The 17,789-nt window shown below is 37.0% G+C and overlaps 1 protein-coding gene across 5 annotated transcripts in view; it reads left to right on the forward strand.

The window, feature by feature from the left end:
- Nucleotides 1–17,789, forward strand: part of LRBA (LPS-responsive vesicle trafficking, beach and anchor containing) — a 758,995-nt gene that overhangs the window by 76,551 nt on the left and 664,655 nt on the right. For all 5 annotated transcript variants that reach the window (XM_010840761.1, XM_010840760.1, XM_010840763.1 and 2 more), the window contains exons 3-4: nucleotides 11,262–11,493; nucleotides 11,702–11,802. In XM_010840761.1, coding sequence (XP_010839063.1) covers nucleotides 11,262–11,493; nucleotides 11,702–11,802 — 333 coding nt within the window. The remainder of the gene's footprint in view (nucleotides 1–11,261; nucleotides 11,494–11,701; nucleotides 11,803–17,789) is intronic.

Here is a 17,789-nt window from a genome sequence, read left to right on the forward strand (position 1 = left end):
CACAGTTTGTTGTGATCCACACAGTCAAAGACTTTGGCATAGTCAATAAAGCAGAAATAGATGTTTTTCAGGAATTCTCTTGCTTTTTCGATGATGTAGCTGATGTTGGCAATTTGATCTCTGGTTCCTCTGCCTTTTCTAAATCCTGCTTGAACATGTGGAAGTTCACGGTTCATGTACTGTTGAAACCTGGCTTGGGAGAATTTTGAGCATTACTTTGCTGGCGTGTGAGATGAGTGCAGTTGTGCGGTGGCTCCCTTGCTAAGACTAGCAGGGGGCACTCTCCGCCCCCTTCTGATGTCTGTGTCAGAAGCTTCCTCTGTCGCTTTTTATACTTTAATAAAACTCTGCTACTCAAAAGCTCTTGAGTGATCAAGCCTGGTCCCTGGTCGTGAGGCTAAATCTTCTTCTTCAGAGATCATGAATCCGACATCATTCTCTGTAGGTTATCAGTGTCAGGGTGGCTGCTGTACCTCTGGGTGTCATGTCTGTGTTCTCAGAGGGAAGAAGGTAGACGTGAAAAGCCTGCTCCAGCTGTGTCTGTTTTCCTTTCATCAAGCGAAACCCTGGTTCCACCACCTCAGTGTCCTGTGACTTTATGTGAGTTACTTACGTTTCAGTGCCTAATCTATTAGGTGTTAACTCTGTGGTGGTATTGCTAGTTTTTTATTTTTTGAGAGGTAATTAAAAATGGTAATTAATGTAAAACGCTTGGCACAGTACATAACTCACAGTAATCACTCAGTCCCTGTCTGTTATTATTTTGAACTGTTATAGGGAACTTGGTACTTTTAATATTTGTGTTTTTATGTGATTAGCTCACAGTAGTCATTCAGTGCTTCCCTGGTGGCTCAGACGGTAAAGAATCCGCCTGCAAAGCGGGGCACCTGGGTTCGATCCCTGGGTTGGGAAGATCTCTGGGAGGAGGGGATGGCAACGCACTCCAGTATTCTTGCCTGGAAAATCCGCACGGACAGAGGAGCCTGGCGGGCTACGGTCCACGGGGTCGCAGAGAGTCGGACACGACTGAGCGACTTAGCATAGCACAACACAGTCACTCAGTACATGTACGTTATTATTGTTCTGTATTTTTATCATTATTGTTTATTTTGTATTGCATTAAAAAAATAGCACAGAAATATATAGAGTAAAAAGTCTCCCCCAACTACTATTAACTGATTGATTTGCAGTTATATTACTTACTGCTGTGTAACAAACGATCCCCAAACCCCCAGCTTAGAAGAGTCATAAAGTTTCTGTGGGTCAGGAATTTAGAAACAGATTGACTAGACAGTTCTGCGTCAGGGTCTCTCGTGAGGTTACATTTAAGATATAGGCTGGGGTTACAGTTGTCTGAAGGCTTAACTGGGGCTGGAGGCCCTGCTCCAGGGCTGCTTGGATGACTGACAAGTAGGTGCTGAGTATTGGCAGGAAGCCTCAGTTCCTCTCCAGGTGGGTCTGTCACAGAGCTGCTTAAGGATCCTCATGACATGGAGGCTGGTTTTCTTCAGATGAGTGATACAAGGGAAGCCATAAAGTGCTTACTGACCGAGGCTTGGAATTCACGTGTGTTATTTCTGCTCAACTCTGCGGGAACCCAGAGCAGCTTTAATTTAATGTGGGAGATCGTCTGTCTTGTTTGGCTTTTGGATTGATTTGTTCATGAAGGGATAGGGGTTCATTTTGATGGATGTTGGTAGCTTATATTTTCTTTTCACTTACATTAATCTTAAGATATCTCTTTGTCTAATTATTATATTCTATAAATCGTAAAAAGAAACCTATGAAAAATAGGTTGTTTAAACCATTTACCTGAAAATTTGAAAGGCCTTTTAAATGTATGCATAAACATAGTTAATTCTGTCATGTTATTCCTAGCAGTAAACTTCAAGAACACAAATAGATTATCCAGTGTTTCTCAAAGCTTTTGAATAATGCTATTAATGGAGAAAGCAAAAAGAAATTCGTTCCGTTGTTTAATAAGTTTTGGGAAGTCCATACATTGGTTATATATCTTTTTGATATTTATAATGCACAGTGACATATTAAAGCTCTGGGAATTTTATCATGTAATTGTCTCTTGCCTTGTTTAATCTGGTGTTTCTCAGACTTCCTGAATCATAGAAGATTTTTGGTTAATACTGGTTTTGTAGACGTGCCATAGTTGAGTGAAAATTTCTAATTCTTAACGAAAGGTACAATGAACAGTGAGAGAGGAGAGATTATTTGCTACTTCCTAGTATATTTGGGAATTTAAAAAAACTGTAAAGATGGTAATTCATTACCAGAAAGACATGCATTTTGACTAATTTTTTGTGGTGAAATTCACAAATTTTTCAGATACTTTAGCTCACTATGTAAAGAAACTTTAGAAAACCCAACTTAAATGTTAGATTATTAATGAAGATAGAAGGAAAACATGAGGCTAGGAGTGAATTAGTCTGATTAGAGGTTTTGGCTGTGAATTAATTGTCTTTTGTTTCTCTATAAGTAGGTGTAAAATAATTGATACATGTGACATACCTGGTTCTTGTAAGGATTGCAGGCGAATTCTTTACCATCTCAGCCACCAGGGAAGTCCCAAGAATTAGTTATATAATGGAAATGGAAATATTATATCTCTGTAAGTGTATTCCTAATATTTATAGAAATTATTGATGCTTTTGGGCATTCCAACAAATCTGAAAGACAGTAAGTGGAAGGGGGAGGACAAAAACTACAAAGGGAATAATTTTCAGTTCAGAGTATTAAATGGCTGCCTGGAAATTGTAGTTTTTCCTCATGGAGTTTACTTTAACTCTTTTAATTTGCATGTTTAGAATTTTAAGATTATGGAAAGTCTTTATAGTCTTTGTTAATATAGTAGTGTAAGATCTCTAAGCCCAGACCAGTCTCACTGTGAGATTATGGTATAATTTTTTTAGTCTTCCCAGGGTATTTCTGATTGTAGTATACATTACAGAATGCTAAGGATTAAAAATTTCTGTTCACATCTTCTTATTTCCTTGTATCCCATGCCTTCTCCGTTTGATTCTACATTGTTGTCTCTAGTCCAGGGGTCCCCGACCTCTGGGATCTAATGCCTGATGGTCTGAGGTGGTACTGATGTAAATAATAGAAATAAAATGCACAATAAACGTGATGCTCTTGAATCATCCTGAGACTGTGTCACCCCCCAGCCCCACCCCTAGTCTAGTGGAAAAATGGTCTTCCACGGAACCAGTCCCCGGTGACAGAAAAACTGAGGAGCGCTCTAGTCAGTGGGTTTTCCTTCTCTCTTGCCTTCGATATAAATGAGCTTCTTTTTTTTTTTTTTCAGATTTATTTTAAGTCTTAGGATTACTAAAGACATACAGTAAAATTCATCCTTTTAGATGTATTGTTTTATTTGATAGATGGATGTATTTTGGGTATCCAATACAATAATCAAGATATTGAAAATTTTATCACCCCCAAAACACCCCTTCGTGTTTGTGTGTGTGTGTGTGTGTGGTGAATTGTCCCTCTGTTCTCAGCCCCTGGCAACCACTGATCTAACGTCTTTCCCTATACTTCTTTCCTTTTTAGAGCGTCATATAAATGGAATTAAATGTAGTTTCTATATCCAGCTTCTTTGCCTTAATGTAACGTTTTTGAGATTGATTCATATTGTTAATGGTATTGATTGTTGGTTCTTTATTATTGCTGATGAGTATTCTATTTTAGGGCTTCTCTATACAATATATATTCCATATATTCCCTATACAATATACTGTTCTATTATATAGAATGTATATATATTGTATTATATAAATATATGCAGTATATATTCTATTGTATTGTTGTACAATGTCTTGTTGATACATTTACTAGTTGATGGACATTTGAATCACCAGTTTTGGGTGATTATGAACAAAACTAAATTTTCATGTATGGATCTTTTTTGGACAAATGCTTTCACGAAATGGATTGAGCTTTTGCTGGGGTCTTGACACTTCATTATTATATTGTTGAGTGCCTACCTTATCTTTTGGAGAGAGATTAAGATACTACAAGTGGGACTTCAGATTTCTTGCTTTTTCCACTTGGGATATAGTAAAAACTCAAGCTTATTTCCTTAATTTTTAAATTATGTAAATAATGAGTAATATTTAAACCTAATGGTATGTATCCTAAGGATCCATTCATTAAATGTCAAACATAGTATGAAGATTAAAAAAGATAAAAAATATTTTTTAAAATGGTTCCTATTTTCTGGGATCATTATCTATGCTATTTGAATAGAAAAGATTGATGGAAACTAGTTGAAGAAATGATTAAACCTTGTGATATGAAAAAATTATACACGATATGATTAAAATATTAGGTTAAATCATATGAAATTGTTGTCTTATAGTCAGAAACATTTGACTGGGCCACCCAGATTTATGGTAGGCTAGAAAACTCAGATGGAGAAGGCAATGGCACCCCACTCCAGTACTCTTGCCTGGAAAATCCCATGGATGGAGGAGCCTGGTGGGCTGCTGTCTATGGGGTCGCACAGAGTCGAACATGACTGAAGCGAGTTAGCAGCAGCAGCAGCAGCAGCAGAAAACTCAGAATGGTTCTTAGAAGAGATAGGGCTTAAATTGGGCCTTAAGAAAATGTTAAGTATGGTTCTTTAAATGATACAAGAAAGTAGGAAGCCAATTGCAGAGAATAGCAAAGTTAATCTAATTTTCTAAAATGAGAAATTTCTTTTGTATTAGACTAAATATTCTGTAATTCCTAGGACCTGAATATATATTTTTTTAAATTACAGTTTTAGAAGGGACAAGGGAAAATCAGTGAATTGCTGAAACGAAAAAATTCTTAACCCCCAACCCTTACTGTTGAGTGTTTTATAATTCATAATGAATCTTAAAATAGCAAATTTCATTGCCAGTACCTAATAGTGAGGATATGTTTTAGACTTTTATGTTGTGTGAAATTCTTTCGATGCTAAATGACATTTTAAGGGTTGTAATTACTGTAATTCATTATGAACTTACTCTTTTTTTTTTTTTAACATTTATAGCATCTAGTTCACAATAGCCTCTACTTACACCAGTAATAGTGAGAGAAACACCTTGCTGTCTGTACTTAGAGAAATTAATATTCCAAGAGAGGGAAATATTACTATACAGGAAATTTTTTATCTGAAAGTAGACCTGACAGTATTAAAATAAGTTTTATTATGTTACTATAGTATCTGTAGTGTTAAATTTTGTGTCAGGATTGGGACTTTGTGTGTTCTGCTCACATTACTGATGACTCTGAGAAAGGTCTCCGTTATTCTAGCTGCTTATGCCATCTTTCCTTCCCTTCAGTGTTTACTTTTGGACTTTCTGTTGAACATGTAATTGTCCTTCTCATACTGTCCTCAGTGTCTCAGCCTCTCTTTTTGTCTTCTATTTCCTTCTTTCTCACTCTCCTGCCTTCTGGGACTTTGCTCAGCTGTTTTAGTTCCTTGATAGTTTGCCTAACTCTTTCTATTTTTTAACCTGTTGAGTTTTTAATTTCAATGACTGCTTATTTTGTAGAAGTTCTGTTTATTGTTGTTATTTTTCAAATCTGCTGGGATATCTTCCCGCTTTTCCTTCCTAATCTTGTGCCTTTTTTTCTTATTTTCTTTCTTGGAAAGTCTCAATTACATAATTTTGTAATTATTTATAATCACATACATTTGATAATTTTATAGTTTGAAGTTCTTGAGCACTTCATGTTATTAATAGCATGTCTACTGACTCATCTTTATGCTGTGTTGTTTTCTCTTGTGTGTTTTGATTTTGGTTTGTGAGTTTATTTTGGTTTGTGAGTTCATTGGAGAGAATGCAGCTTTTTCTAAGAGAATGTTGTGTAGCCTGTGCCCTTCTAGGTTAAATTTGTGTGTCTTTATGCTAGCTGCTCTAGGAGAACCTTCATCACGGAACCACATAAAAAATTTTTTTTATTGTGAAGTGTATCAAACATACCAAAGATACATGTGTAAAATATATAAATGTACATAAAATATAAATACATATACCTAACAGCAGATTAGTGATAGAACAGTATTAACATCTTGGAATCTTTTTATCTAAATCAGAAAAATTATCTGTATCCTAATTTTGGTGTGAGCCATTCCTTCCTCCGCCCTTTTTAAAAAAATAGTTATCATCTGTGTTTTTATCTTTCAACAGTTTTTTTTGAGAGAGGGGCATGCTGTGTGGCATGTGGGATCTTAGTTCCCTGACTAGGGATTGAACCTGTACCTCCTGAAGTGGAAGCACTGAGTCTTAATCACTGGACCTCCAAGAAAGGCCCTTAACAATACATGTTTTATTTTGACAGATTGAGTACCAATCACAGAACTATCTCTGTAAGGAAAAGTGCAGTCTGTCTCTATTAAATGAAAGTGCTGAGAGGAGATAAGCTGAAGAGTTTCTAGGTCATGGTCTGGCTTTTTAAAGAGTTTCTATCTGCCTTTACTGAAATATTTAGTAGGAAGCATCACAAATAACCCTAGGGAGTACAGAGGTGTGAGAGTTCGCCAGGGCTGCGGTAGCATAGTACCAGAGATTGAATGGCTTAGACAGGAGATAGGAAGTACCTGGTTAGGGCCATAAACTGTGCATGTGCTCTGTCCAGTTTCTGCTATACCTGCTGCATCTTTGAAAATTTAGCAAGGTTCCTGGGAAAACATGTCTTTACTTTTAAGTATTAGAATTTTCTTGTATGATAGACTTTCCAGTTTTGAAGAGAAAAATAATTAGTTTTGGTCTATATTTGTTTCTTGGCTGTTTGAAAATACAAGTGACTTAGCTTTAATCACTAAAAAGCGTAAAACCTTTTGTTAATAAAATCATTGTGAAGAAAATAATCTTTGTGCCCAAATAAAGTTTTAATACAAAACTTGTGAAGGTTTATTTAGATTCTTTGACTAATATACTTTATAATTTCTATAATCTTGTACTTTAAACCATAACCTATACAAAGAATGTTATACCACCCTGAAGGTGGCTATAAAAATTGTTTATGAAGTTCAGGCAAAGACTAAAATATGTTGAAATGGAGAGTTTTGAAAAATGTTCTATAACGCAATGGAGACCAAATCATGCTAAAATGCAGAAAAAGACTATACATCAGTTTCCAGGCTACATTATTCAAAAAAATACAACCATAAAAAAGGTAATAAGATTACATTTTCACATTTCATGGCTAGTAAAGTGCATTAGGCTGCTCAGATATTCATAACTTACTGTGACATTTGGGAAGATTACATTTTGTAGTGCACAGCCATTACTACAGCTCAGATAATAACTAGCCAGTGCCTGGACTTGGATTATGATCCCTGCCTTTGGAAACAAATTTGTGTTTTGAAGGTTGATCAGCTTCAGATAACTATTAAAAGGGTTAACATGACATACTGTAGACCCTGTGCGTGCTTTTTAGGTATAATAGACATGCATATATATAGTATATCAAATATGCCACATGTGTATGTGCCAATTTCTGCCATCAATTTTCTCCTTGAAAGGCATATTTTACAATATTTAAAGCAATGGAGAAATACTTAACACACCTGTCTGGATACTGCTCTTACAGGATAAACTCAATTTAAAAGCTGGTGAAATATTTGGATTTTTTTTGGAAATTACTTTTCAAAAATTAATTCTGAGCTTCTTGGAAGGGTGCATGTTGCTGGTGATAAACACAGGTCAAAATGAAAGGTTGATGTAAGTAACACCAAGGTGAAGTGGGTGCAGCGGGGCCTGTGGCCTGTGAGAGCCGTGTGGGGGACGTCCTCAGGTCAGTGTGGGGACGTCCTCGGGTGTCCGTTGGCCCGTTTCTGCCCTTGCCCTCGCCCTCGCCCTCCGGGCGCTCAGCTGCCTTTGCAGAGGCAATCACCACTTCGTTTCTCGTGTATCATTCTCAGGTATGTGTTTATATGTATATGTTTTATTCTCAAACTGTAGCCCACTATTCACACTTTTCTCCACTTTGATTATCTCAGCTACACAGTGTATTTTAGAGATGTTTTTTTCTGTCAGAGCTGCCTCGTTATTTCCAATGACTGAATCATATTCCATTATATAAACACAACTTTACTAACTCTATCTTGTCTTTTTGAGGGGTATCGTTTCTTCTGTTTTCTGTTGCATGCGAAATGAAGTTCTTATGTCTAACATCACTACTTAAATGTACCTGTGGAATAAATTTCTAGTTGTTCAGGTAACCATTGGTGTCTGGCTTCTCTGTAGCATAATTCTTTCTGAGATGGATTCATTTTGTTAACTTTAATCAGTAGTTCCATTGCCAGACACTTATCTCAGTTATAGCCATTTTTAGTTTTCCTCATTATCATCTGAAAATGATTGGAATTTAACCCCCCTGTTCTGATATTTATACATGTTGCTGCCTTCACACTAAATGTGACTTTTGTATCTCCAGAAATATGTCAACTGGTAGTGGTGATAGTACCTCTTAGTCTTATTTGTGACTTTCATGAAAGTCATTCCAATTTTCCTTTTGGGGCATAATGTTGACATTTTAGGTGTATTTTATTATTAAAGAAAGTCTTTAAAATTAATGAACATAGAAATTTTGATGGAAATAGAAGATGACAATTTATCTATGCCTCAGTATTTACAATTCCCGGTAAGATCCATTAATGGATGCTTAAAAGTATGATGAGAAACAATATGTTTGTGTAGTCTCAAAGTATTCTTTGAGAATATTCTTATAAGAAAGCTTAATAATATGAAAATGAAAGATAATAACTTTAAAACAGAAAAAATCTGACAGATACCTCCTTGAGCATGAGATCAATCTAACTTCACCAATAGTGGGACATACTGACATCAGATACCATCTGAATAATATACCAATCAGGTATCATTTGAAATAATAATACACTGAGAAGGACACATGTCATCTCTATAGAGTATTTTTTACCAAAAATACACAGCTTGAATTTAAACATGAAAAATCATTCACATTATAAGACAGTCATGAAAATAGCTGGCAAATCCACTTCAAAAGTGTCAACATCCTGGAAGTCAAAGAATGCCTGTGTAACTTGTCATAGTTTGGAGAAGACTAAGGAGATGCTGATGCTGGATCAGAAAAAGGATATTAGTGTGACAAATCTTGCTATTTGAGTAAGATCTGTAGTATTGTGCCTGGTTTTAATGACTGTACTATGATGATACAATATATTCACATTAGGGTATACAGGAACTGTATACTGTTCGGCAATTTTTTGAAAGTCTGAAATTATTTCAGAATAAAATTAAGGATACATCAAGTGAAAAAAAATGACGATTAATCATAAAACCAAAAAAATCTCTATTAGGAGTTCTCATGCAGCTTACAGAATTTTTGGATCACCTTGGGGAACCAAGCGTGTTTATAGCTAGGACCATGTTGCTAGGAGGATTGGCCCAGGGACACCGAGGGACTCTTAGCACACAGTTGTCATCTCCTGTGTCACCTGTTGCTCCTGATGACGCAAAGAATTGTACACTAAAATCTCTGCCATAGCTTTCCTAGAAGGACCAAAAGCCTTTAACACTGTGCTTGCCAAGAATTCTTATCTGCTTGCATGCAGATACTGCCTCTTGATTTTCATTTTTCCATTCTTTCTTTTTCATGCTAGTGTGTATCTTTGACAGAACATGGGATGTGTATTCATTCCTGGCTGTATGGAGTTTTAATTGATTCCCTAATTCTGAATCTTTTTTGCTTTTCCAAAGTAAACTCTATTTGGTCACGTCTGTTATTCTTCGTATGAGATTTTGTTTTGTACAGTTCACTTTCTTGTAATTCTTTCCTACTTTTTGAGTTTAGTAAAACATAATGAAAACTGCATAATAAAGAAGTGTTCAGAAGGACTGGAGTGTAGGTGAATCATATATGTAACTATTCTTTAAAATATAGAGATCTTTAAAAAATCTAGTAAAAAAAGATAGGCCTGGGAATTCCCTGGCAGTCTAAGGACTGTGTTTTCACTGCTGAGGGCGTGGGTTTAATCTCTGGTTGAGGAACTAAGATCCCGTGAGCTGCATGGCATGGCCAAAAAAAAAAAAAGTCTGCAAAGGTAATTCTAAAAGTATTTTATTTCGTTTAAACAGTTGGGGTTTGTTAAAATTAAAAAAAAAAACAAAAAACTTTGCCTCTGTAGGAGAATGCTGTGGGTGACATACCAAGGTAGGAATAGGTCTCAGTACAGTTCTCTCTGGATGGATTTTCTGATAGCAATCTTAATGAAATAACATTTTTTTACTTACTGGCTTTGAGTGTGTGTGAAGTTTATGTTTAAGTTATCCTCATTATTGATAGGAGGGATCAAAATGGATAGGTATGTATAATAAACCAGGAATTTGACAAGTAAAACTACAAGTTTTGTGTCCGCTTTGAGCCTTTTTCAGCTTTTCATTTTTGCTGTGAGCTCATACCTTGTACGGGTAGCAAAGGATCTTTGGGTTGCTATGAGTAGCTTACAATGTTAATTGCTCAGTCGTGTCCAACTCTTTGAGACCCATGGACTGTAGCTGGCCAAGCTCCATTGTCCATGGAATCCTCTAGGCAAGAATAGTGTGTAGCTTACAGATTACCTAATTCATAGAGGAAACATTGAATTAGAAGCAGTTATAGAGCTAAGTTAGATCTTCATTGAGGCTTTGCTGGTGGCTCAGATGGTAAAGAATCTGCCTGCAGTGAAGAAGACCCAGGTTCAATCTATGGGTCGGGAAGATCCCCTGGAGGAGGAAATGACAACCCACTCTAGTAATCTTGTCTGGAGAATTGCATGGACAGAGGAGACTGGCGGGTTACATCCATGGGGTCTCAAAGAGTGGGATACACCTGAGATCTTCATCAGTGTCAGTAGGTAGTGATTTACCTAAGACATCCTATATTTGTTTTTGTTGAAAATATTTTTATTTTTATATTCTAAGTCTTGATTGACTGTGCTATCTTAAAATGAAGATTTCTTCTGAAGCTTTATTTTTTAGAGCTGTGTGTGTATGTGTTTTAAAGATCTTTTTAAAGATTCATGTCAATGTATGGCAAAAACCACTACAATATTGTAAAGTAATTAGCCTCCAATTAAAATAAATAAATTAAAAAAAAGATCTTTTTATTGTTGTAAGGGGTAGAGAAGAATATATATGGGTAGTTACTGGCAAACTAAAGCTTTGTAATGTACTCTAGTTACATTGAAGAAATGCTAATGCTTTTAATGTATTTTTTCTTTCCACCCTCCCTGTCGCCCCCTGAAGTTGGTAGGAGGGCAGTTTGATTTAGAAATGAATTTCATTATTCAAGAAGGTGAGAGTATCATCTGCATGGTGGACTTACTGGAAAAATGTGATGTTACTTGCCAAGCAGAAGTCTGGAGCATGTTTACAGCCATTCTGAAGAAAAGTATACGAAATCTTCAAATCTGCACTGAAGTAGGCCTTGTTGAAAAAGTGCTTGGGAAAATTGAAAAAGTTGACAGTATGATTGCAGGTATGACTTTCTATAATACAGTGGTTGTGAGGAAATGAAGTGTGATTATTAAGTAGTTTTCTTCTTTAGTAATATTTAAGAGATACTGAGCATGTGACATGGATCTGGAACTGTATTGTCTAAACTCTTAAGCAAGCACTGTATATTTTAATTCTTCAAGAGATAGAAGTAGCTTAATTATCTTATTTGTTGCTTTCTTTGTTTCCAGATCTTTTAGTTGACATGTTGGGAGTGCTGGCTAGCTACAACTTGACAGTTCGAGAACTAAAGCTGTTCTTCAGTAAACTTCAAGGAGATAAAGGGCAATGGGTAAGCTTAAATTTTCTTTGATATTTGAGAATATTCCCCTCTCCAAACATTTTATTGGCTTTTAAGCAATTGATATTGCTGCACAGGGGTTGAATGTCAAATTGAGTAGACGAGATCATTAGAATAGCATTTAGACTTACAGGGCTGATTTTGCTATCACGTGACACAGTTGTGGAGTAAGAAAACTGAGTGTTCCAAGAAGGTTGGTAATTCGGTCCTTCTTTGAATGATTAATATTTCAAATATACATTCAGCATTTACTAGCGGAAAAGGCAAAGGACAGAGAAAATAAAAATGTTGGGTAGCAGCATCTAGCTTCTCTATCAATCTGAGTAGTTTTAAGTGTGGCCCTTAAACTTGAACAACCCACTCAGTGGGCAAAAGCCATGTGGTTTATTGGATCTACTCTCCTTAGGTGCATTTTCATATTCCTTTGCATGGGATGGTATCGGTCAGTTCAGTTCAGTTGCTCAGTTGTGTCCGACTCTGCGACCCCATGGACTGCAGCACGCCAGGCTTCCCTGTCCATCACCAACTTCCTGAGCTTGCTCAAACTCATGTCCATTGAGTTGATGTCATCCAACCATCTCATCCTCTGTTGTCTCCTTCTCCTCCCACCTTCAGTCTTTCCCAGCATCAGGGTCTTTTCCAATGAGTCAGTTCTTCACATCAGGTGGCCAAAGTATTGGAGTTTCAGCATCAGAATCCGTCCTTCCAATGAATATTGAGGACTGATCTCCTTCAGGATGGACTGGTTGGATCTCCTTGCAGTCCAAGGGACTCTCAAGAGTCGTCTCCAACACCACAGTTCAAAAGCATCAATTTTTCGGCGCTCAGCTTTCTTTATATTCCAACTCTCACATCCATACATGACCACTGGAAAAACCAAAGCTTTGACTAGACGGACCTCTGTTGGCAAAGTAATGTCTCAACTTTTTAATATACTGTCTATGTTGGTCATAACTTTTCTTCCAAGGAGCAAGCATCTTTTAATTTCATGGCTGCAGTCACCATTTGCAGTGATTTTGGAGCCAAAAAAATAAAGCCTGTCACTGTTTCAACTGTTTCCCCATCTATTTGTCATGAAGTGGTGGGACTGGATGCCATGATCTTAGTTTTCTGAATGTTGAATTTTAAGCCAACTTTTTCACTCTCCTCTTTCACTTTCATCCAGAGGCTCTTTATCTTCTTCGCTTTCTGCCATAAGGGTTGTGTCATCTGCATATCTGAGGTTATTGATATTTCTCCCGGCAATCTTGATTCCAGCTTGTGCTTCATCCAGCCCAGCGTTTCTCATGATGTACTCTGCATATAAGTTAAATAAACAGGGTGACAATATACAGCCTAGACGTACTCCTTTTCCTATTTGGAACCAGTCTGTTGTTCCATATCCAGTTCTAACTCTTGCTTCCTGACCTGCATACAGATTTCTCAGAAGGCAGGTCAGGTGGTCTGGTATTCCCATCTCTTTCAGATTTTTCCAGTTTGTTGTGATCCACACAGTCAAAGGCTTTGGCATAGTCAATAAAACAGAAGTAGATGTTTTTCTGGAACTCTCTCGCTCTTTTGATGATCGAATGGATGTTGGCAATTTGATCTCTGGTTCCTCTGCCTTTTCTAAATCCAGTTTGAACATCTGGAAGATCTCGGTTCACGTATTGTTGAAGCCTGGCTTGGAGAATTTTGGTATTGGTCAACTGATTTTGAACTCCAGGTGCCTCATCAACCTGTTTATTTACCCTTTAGTTACTTACCCCTAGGGAAATACTAGTAAATATTTTCTCCTTTTTTGTTGCATTTCTAGGCTTATTTTAGAGCTCTTTAGAAATCGTTGCCTACAGCAGTTTACTCAGCCTGTTGATCCTTAATCCAGTTCTGTTTGAGTATATCTAAGTTTGTGCTCTACCATTATACTGTATTATATTAAAATGATTAGACTCTCTAGCTTCTTTGAATCAAAGTTCAGTTCTCTGCTCTTTTTAAGATTTTTTTTTTTTTTTTAGATTTTTTTTTTTTTATCACTAATTTGAAGTGATTTTATTATGTTTCTTGGTGAAGTTTACCTTGTATTTATTCTTACTAGGTGTTCTCCAACTCCTTCTGGGACTCTAATTACACGTTGGTTAATCTTCTCTGCATTGTACCTTAGGTCACTGAGATCTATTCACTTTTTTTTTAAAGTCTTTTCTCTTTGTGTTTCATTTTATATTGCTTTTATTGCTGTGTTTTTAAGATCTTTTCTTCTGTAGTTTTGTTACTATCCATTAAACTTTTCAGATTTCAGATACTTTTAATGTCTCTAAATTCTATTTGTTTCTTCATTTTTCCCCCTCATTCATGTTTTTTTCTTTCAATCTTTGGAAATATATAACATATTAATAGCTGCTTAATGTTCTGATTCACTAATTCTGTCATCTTTGTATTTTCTAGGTCCGCTTTTTACTTGCTCACTGTGTTTTTACTTATAGGTCCTGTTTTCTAGTTTCCTTATGTTAGTGAGTTTAGACATAGTGATGTTAGTCATAGCAGGTGGTGACCAAGTGCCTGTTGCTGGATTTTGTTATGGTTCTTTTAAGATAGTTACACTGTTGTTTGCAGGCAGATCAATTACTTGTGGTCCTTGCCCTTAGTCAGTCAGTCTAGGGGCTCAGTCGTGTCTGACTCTTTGTGACCCAATGAACTACAGCACGCCAGGCCCCCCTGTCCATCACCAACTCCCGGAGTTCACTCAGACTCACGTCCATTGAGTCGGTGATGCCATCCAGCCATCTCATCCTCTGTCGTCCCCTTCTCCTCCTGCCCCCAATCCCTCCCAGTATCAGGGTCTTTTCCAACGAGTCAGCTCTTCACATAAGGTGGCCAAAGTACTGGAGTTTCAGCTTTAGCATCAGTCCTTCCAAAGGACTACTTTAAAATTGTTTTTGGGTCACGTCTAGATTGGCTGTTGCTCTCAGGCAAAGTCAGCTTATTATTCTGGCCTCGCTTCTGTAGAGTTTCTGTGCATGACCCTGAATCTCACACACGAGACAAGAGGTGTAGTATAAGCCTGAGGTCTCTCCGCAGTGCTGGGAGAGTCCCAGTGATTCCTGGCTCTATCAGCTCTGGGAGTTCTTTGACTTACGGCTGTTAAAATCTCACCTTGTTGAGTTTTAAGGTAGAAATGCACAGTTTGGTATTATGTCAAAGGGTCAGTGAAGATTTCTAGAGTCTCTTCTTTGCCTTGGTCCTTCCTCTGTAGTATTCTGCCCTGATGGTTCTGTCCTCCTCAGACTACCCATTCTCCAGTTTCTGCCTCATTGACTCAGTGAGATTTTTAAGTTCTGTTTGATTTCCCTCCCCTGTGCAATGATCTGTGATATGAAAATTGACTCCAGCTAAAAAGTCTGGGAATATCATGGCTTGTTTTGTTTCCCTTTCTCAAGGATCACAGTCTTGAGCTACCTCTTTTCCATGTCTCAAAACAGTTTTAGTTTCATACATTTTGTCCAGTTTTCTAGTTGTTTATGGTGACTTGGTAATTGTAGGTCCTGTTGCTCTGTCATGTCCAGAAGAATACTGGTTTGATTTATGTTCAAATAATTTATTTGGAATATATAATTAAAACTGGTGTACAGAGAAAACTATAAGAAAACAGCAAATAATACCAACAGATATTTATTTACAGAGATAGAAACCCCATTATCAAATATATGCTAAATCACTAATAATTAGAGATGTTCAGATTAAAACAATATTGATATGTGATATCAGTAGTATCAAGAATTATAAATTGGATAATAGCAAGTATAAGTGGGGGACAGAGTTATTTTTAACCTGTGAAGATGTTCAGAAGCATTATTTTTGATGGCAGTGAATTGTCAACATGTATGTTTATCTTAGAGTAGCTAGGTGAATGTATTGGATGCATAGAATAGATTATTATATAGCAGGTAGAATTAATGCATACAGTAAAATAAACTTCCCAGGTGGCTCTAGTGATAAATAATTATTTGTCACTCAGCTTTCTTTATGGGCCAACTCTGACATCTATACATGATTACTGGAAAAACCATAGCTTTGACTAGATGGACCTTTGTTGGCAAAGTAATGTCTCTGTTGTTTAATATGCTGTCTAGGTTGGTCATAACTTTTCTTCCAAGGAGCAAGTAATTTCATGGCTGCAGTCACCACCTGCAGTGATTTTGGTGCCCAGGAAAATAAAGTCTGTCAGTGTTTCCCCATCTATCTGCCATGAAGTGATGGGACCAGATGCCATGATCTTCATTTTTTGAATGTTGAGTTTTAAGCCAGCTTTTACACTCTCCTCTTTCACTTTCATCAAGAAGCTCTTTAGTTCCTCTTGGCTTTCTGCCATAATGATGTTGTCATCTGCGTATCCGAGGTTATTAATATTTCTCCCTGCAATCTTGATTCCAGCTTATACTTCATCCAGTCTGGCATTTCTCATGATGTAATCTGTATAGAAGTTAAATAAGTAAGGTGACAATATACAGTCTTGACTATATATTGATTATATTTAAAATTAAAGTATAATTTCAGTTCAGTTTATTTCAGATGCTCAGTCTTCTCCGACTCTTTGTAACCCCATGAACCGCAGCACTCCAGGGCTCCCTGTCCATTACCAACTCCCAGAGTTTACCCAAACTCATGTCTATTGAGTCGATGATGCCATCCAACCATCTCATCCTCTATCGTCCCCTTCTCCTCCTGCCTTCAATCTTTCCCATCATCAGGGTCTTTTCCAATGAGTCAACTGTTTGCTTCAGGTGGTCAGAGTATTGGCGTTTCAACTTCAACATCAGTCCTTCCAGTAAACACTCAGGACTGATCTCCTTTAGGATGGACTGGTTGGATCTCCTTGCTGTCCAATGGACTCTCAAGAGTCTTCTCCAGCACCACAGTCCAAAAGCATCATTTTTTTGGCACTCAGCTTTCTTTATGGGCCAACTCTAACATTCATACATGACTATTGGCAAAACCATAGCTTTGACTAGATGGACTTTTGTTGGCAAAGTAATGTCTGTGCTTTTTAATGTGCTGTCTTGGTTGGTCATAACTTTCCTTCCAAGGAGTCAGCATCTTTTAACATTATGGCTGCAGTCACCATCTGCAGTGATTTTGGAGCCAAAAAAATAAAATCAGCCACTGTTTCCACTGTTTCCCCATCTATTTGCCATGAAGTGATGGGACTGGATGCCGTGATCTTAGTTTTATGAACGTTGAGCTTTAAGCCAACTTTTTCACTCTCCTCTTTCACTTTCATCAAGAGGCTCTTTAGATCTTCTTTACTTTCTGCTGTAAGGGTGGTGTCATCTGCATATCTGAGGTTATTGACATTTCTCCCAGCCATCTTGATTCCAGCTTATGCTTCATCCTGCCCAGAGTTTCTCATGATGTACTCTGAATATAAGTTAAATAAGCAGAGTGACAATATACAACCTTGACGTACTCCTTTTCCTATTTGGAACAAGTCTGTTATTCCATGTCCAGTTCTAACTGTTGCTTACTAACCTGCATATAGATTTCTCAAAAGGCAGGTCAGGTGGTCTGGTATTCCCATCTGTTTCAGAATTATACTTAAAATTTAAGTACAGATTATACTCAAAATTTAAAAGATGTTGGGTTAGACATATATTATCTAATATATATAACCCAACATCTTTTAAATTTTAAGTATAATCGCACAGATACACATTTTTGAAGGTTGACATAAAAAGATTAAGCAGGATTTCCCTGGCGATCCAGTGGTTTAGAATCTACTTGCAATGTTGGGATCCCACATTCTGAAGAGCAACTAGTCCTGTGCATTGCAGCTGTTACAGAAAATCTGTGTCACATTGAAAGATCCTGCAGGATGCCTGATGCAGCCTAATAAATAAATATTAAAAAAACAGATTAAGTGCGTTGAGGTTAAGGGTATAGTTATAGGGGATAGAGGGAAAAAAATAATGAACTATTAACAAAACAAGAGCAGGGCTTTGCTCAGT

Source organism: Bison bison, unplaced genomic scaffold, assembly GCF_000754665.1.
Source record: "Bison bison bison isolate TAMUID 2011002044 unplaced genomic scaffold, Bison_UMD1.0 scf7180017864146, whole genome shotgun sequence".
NCBI classification, from domain to species: domain Eukaryota; kingdom Metazoa; phylum Chordata; class Mammalia; order Artiodactyla; family Bovidae; genus Bison; species Bison bison.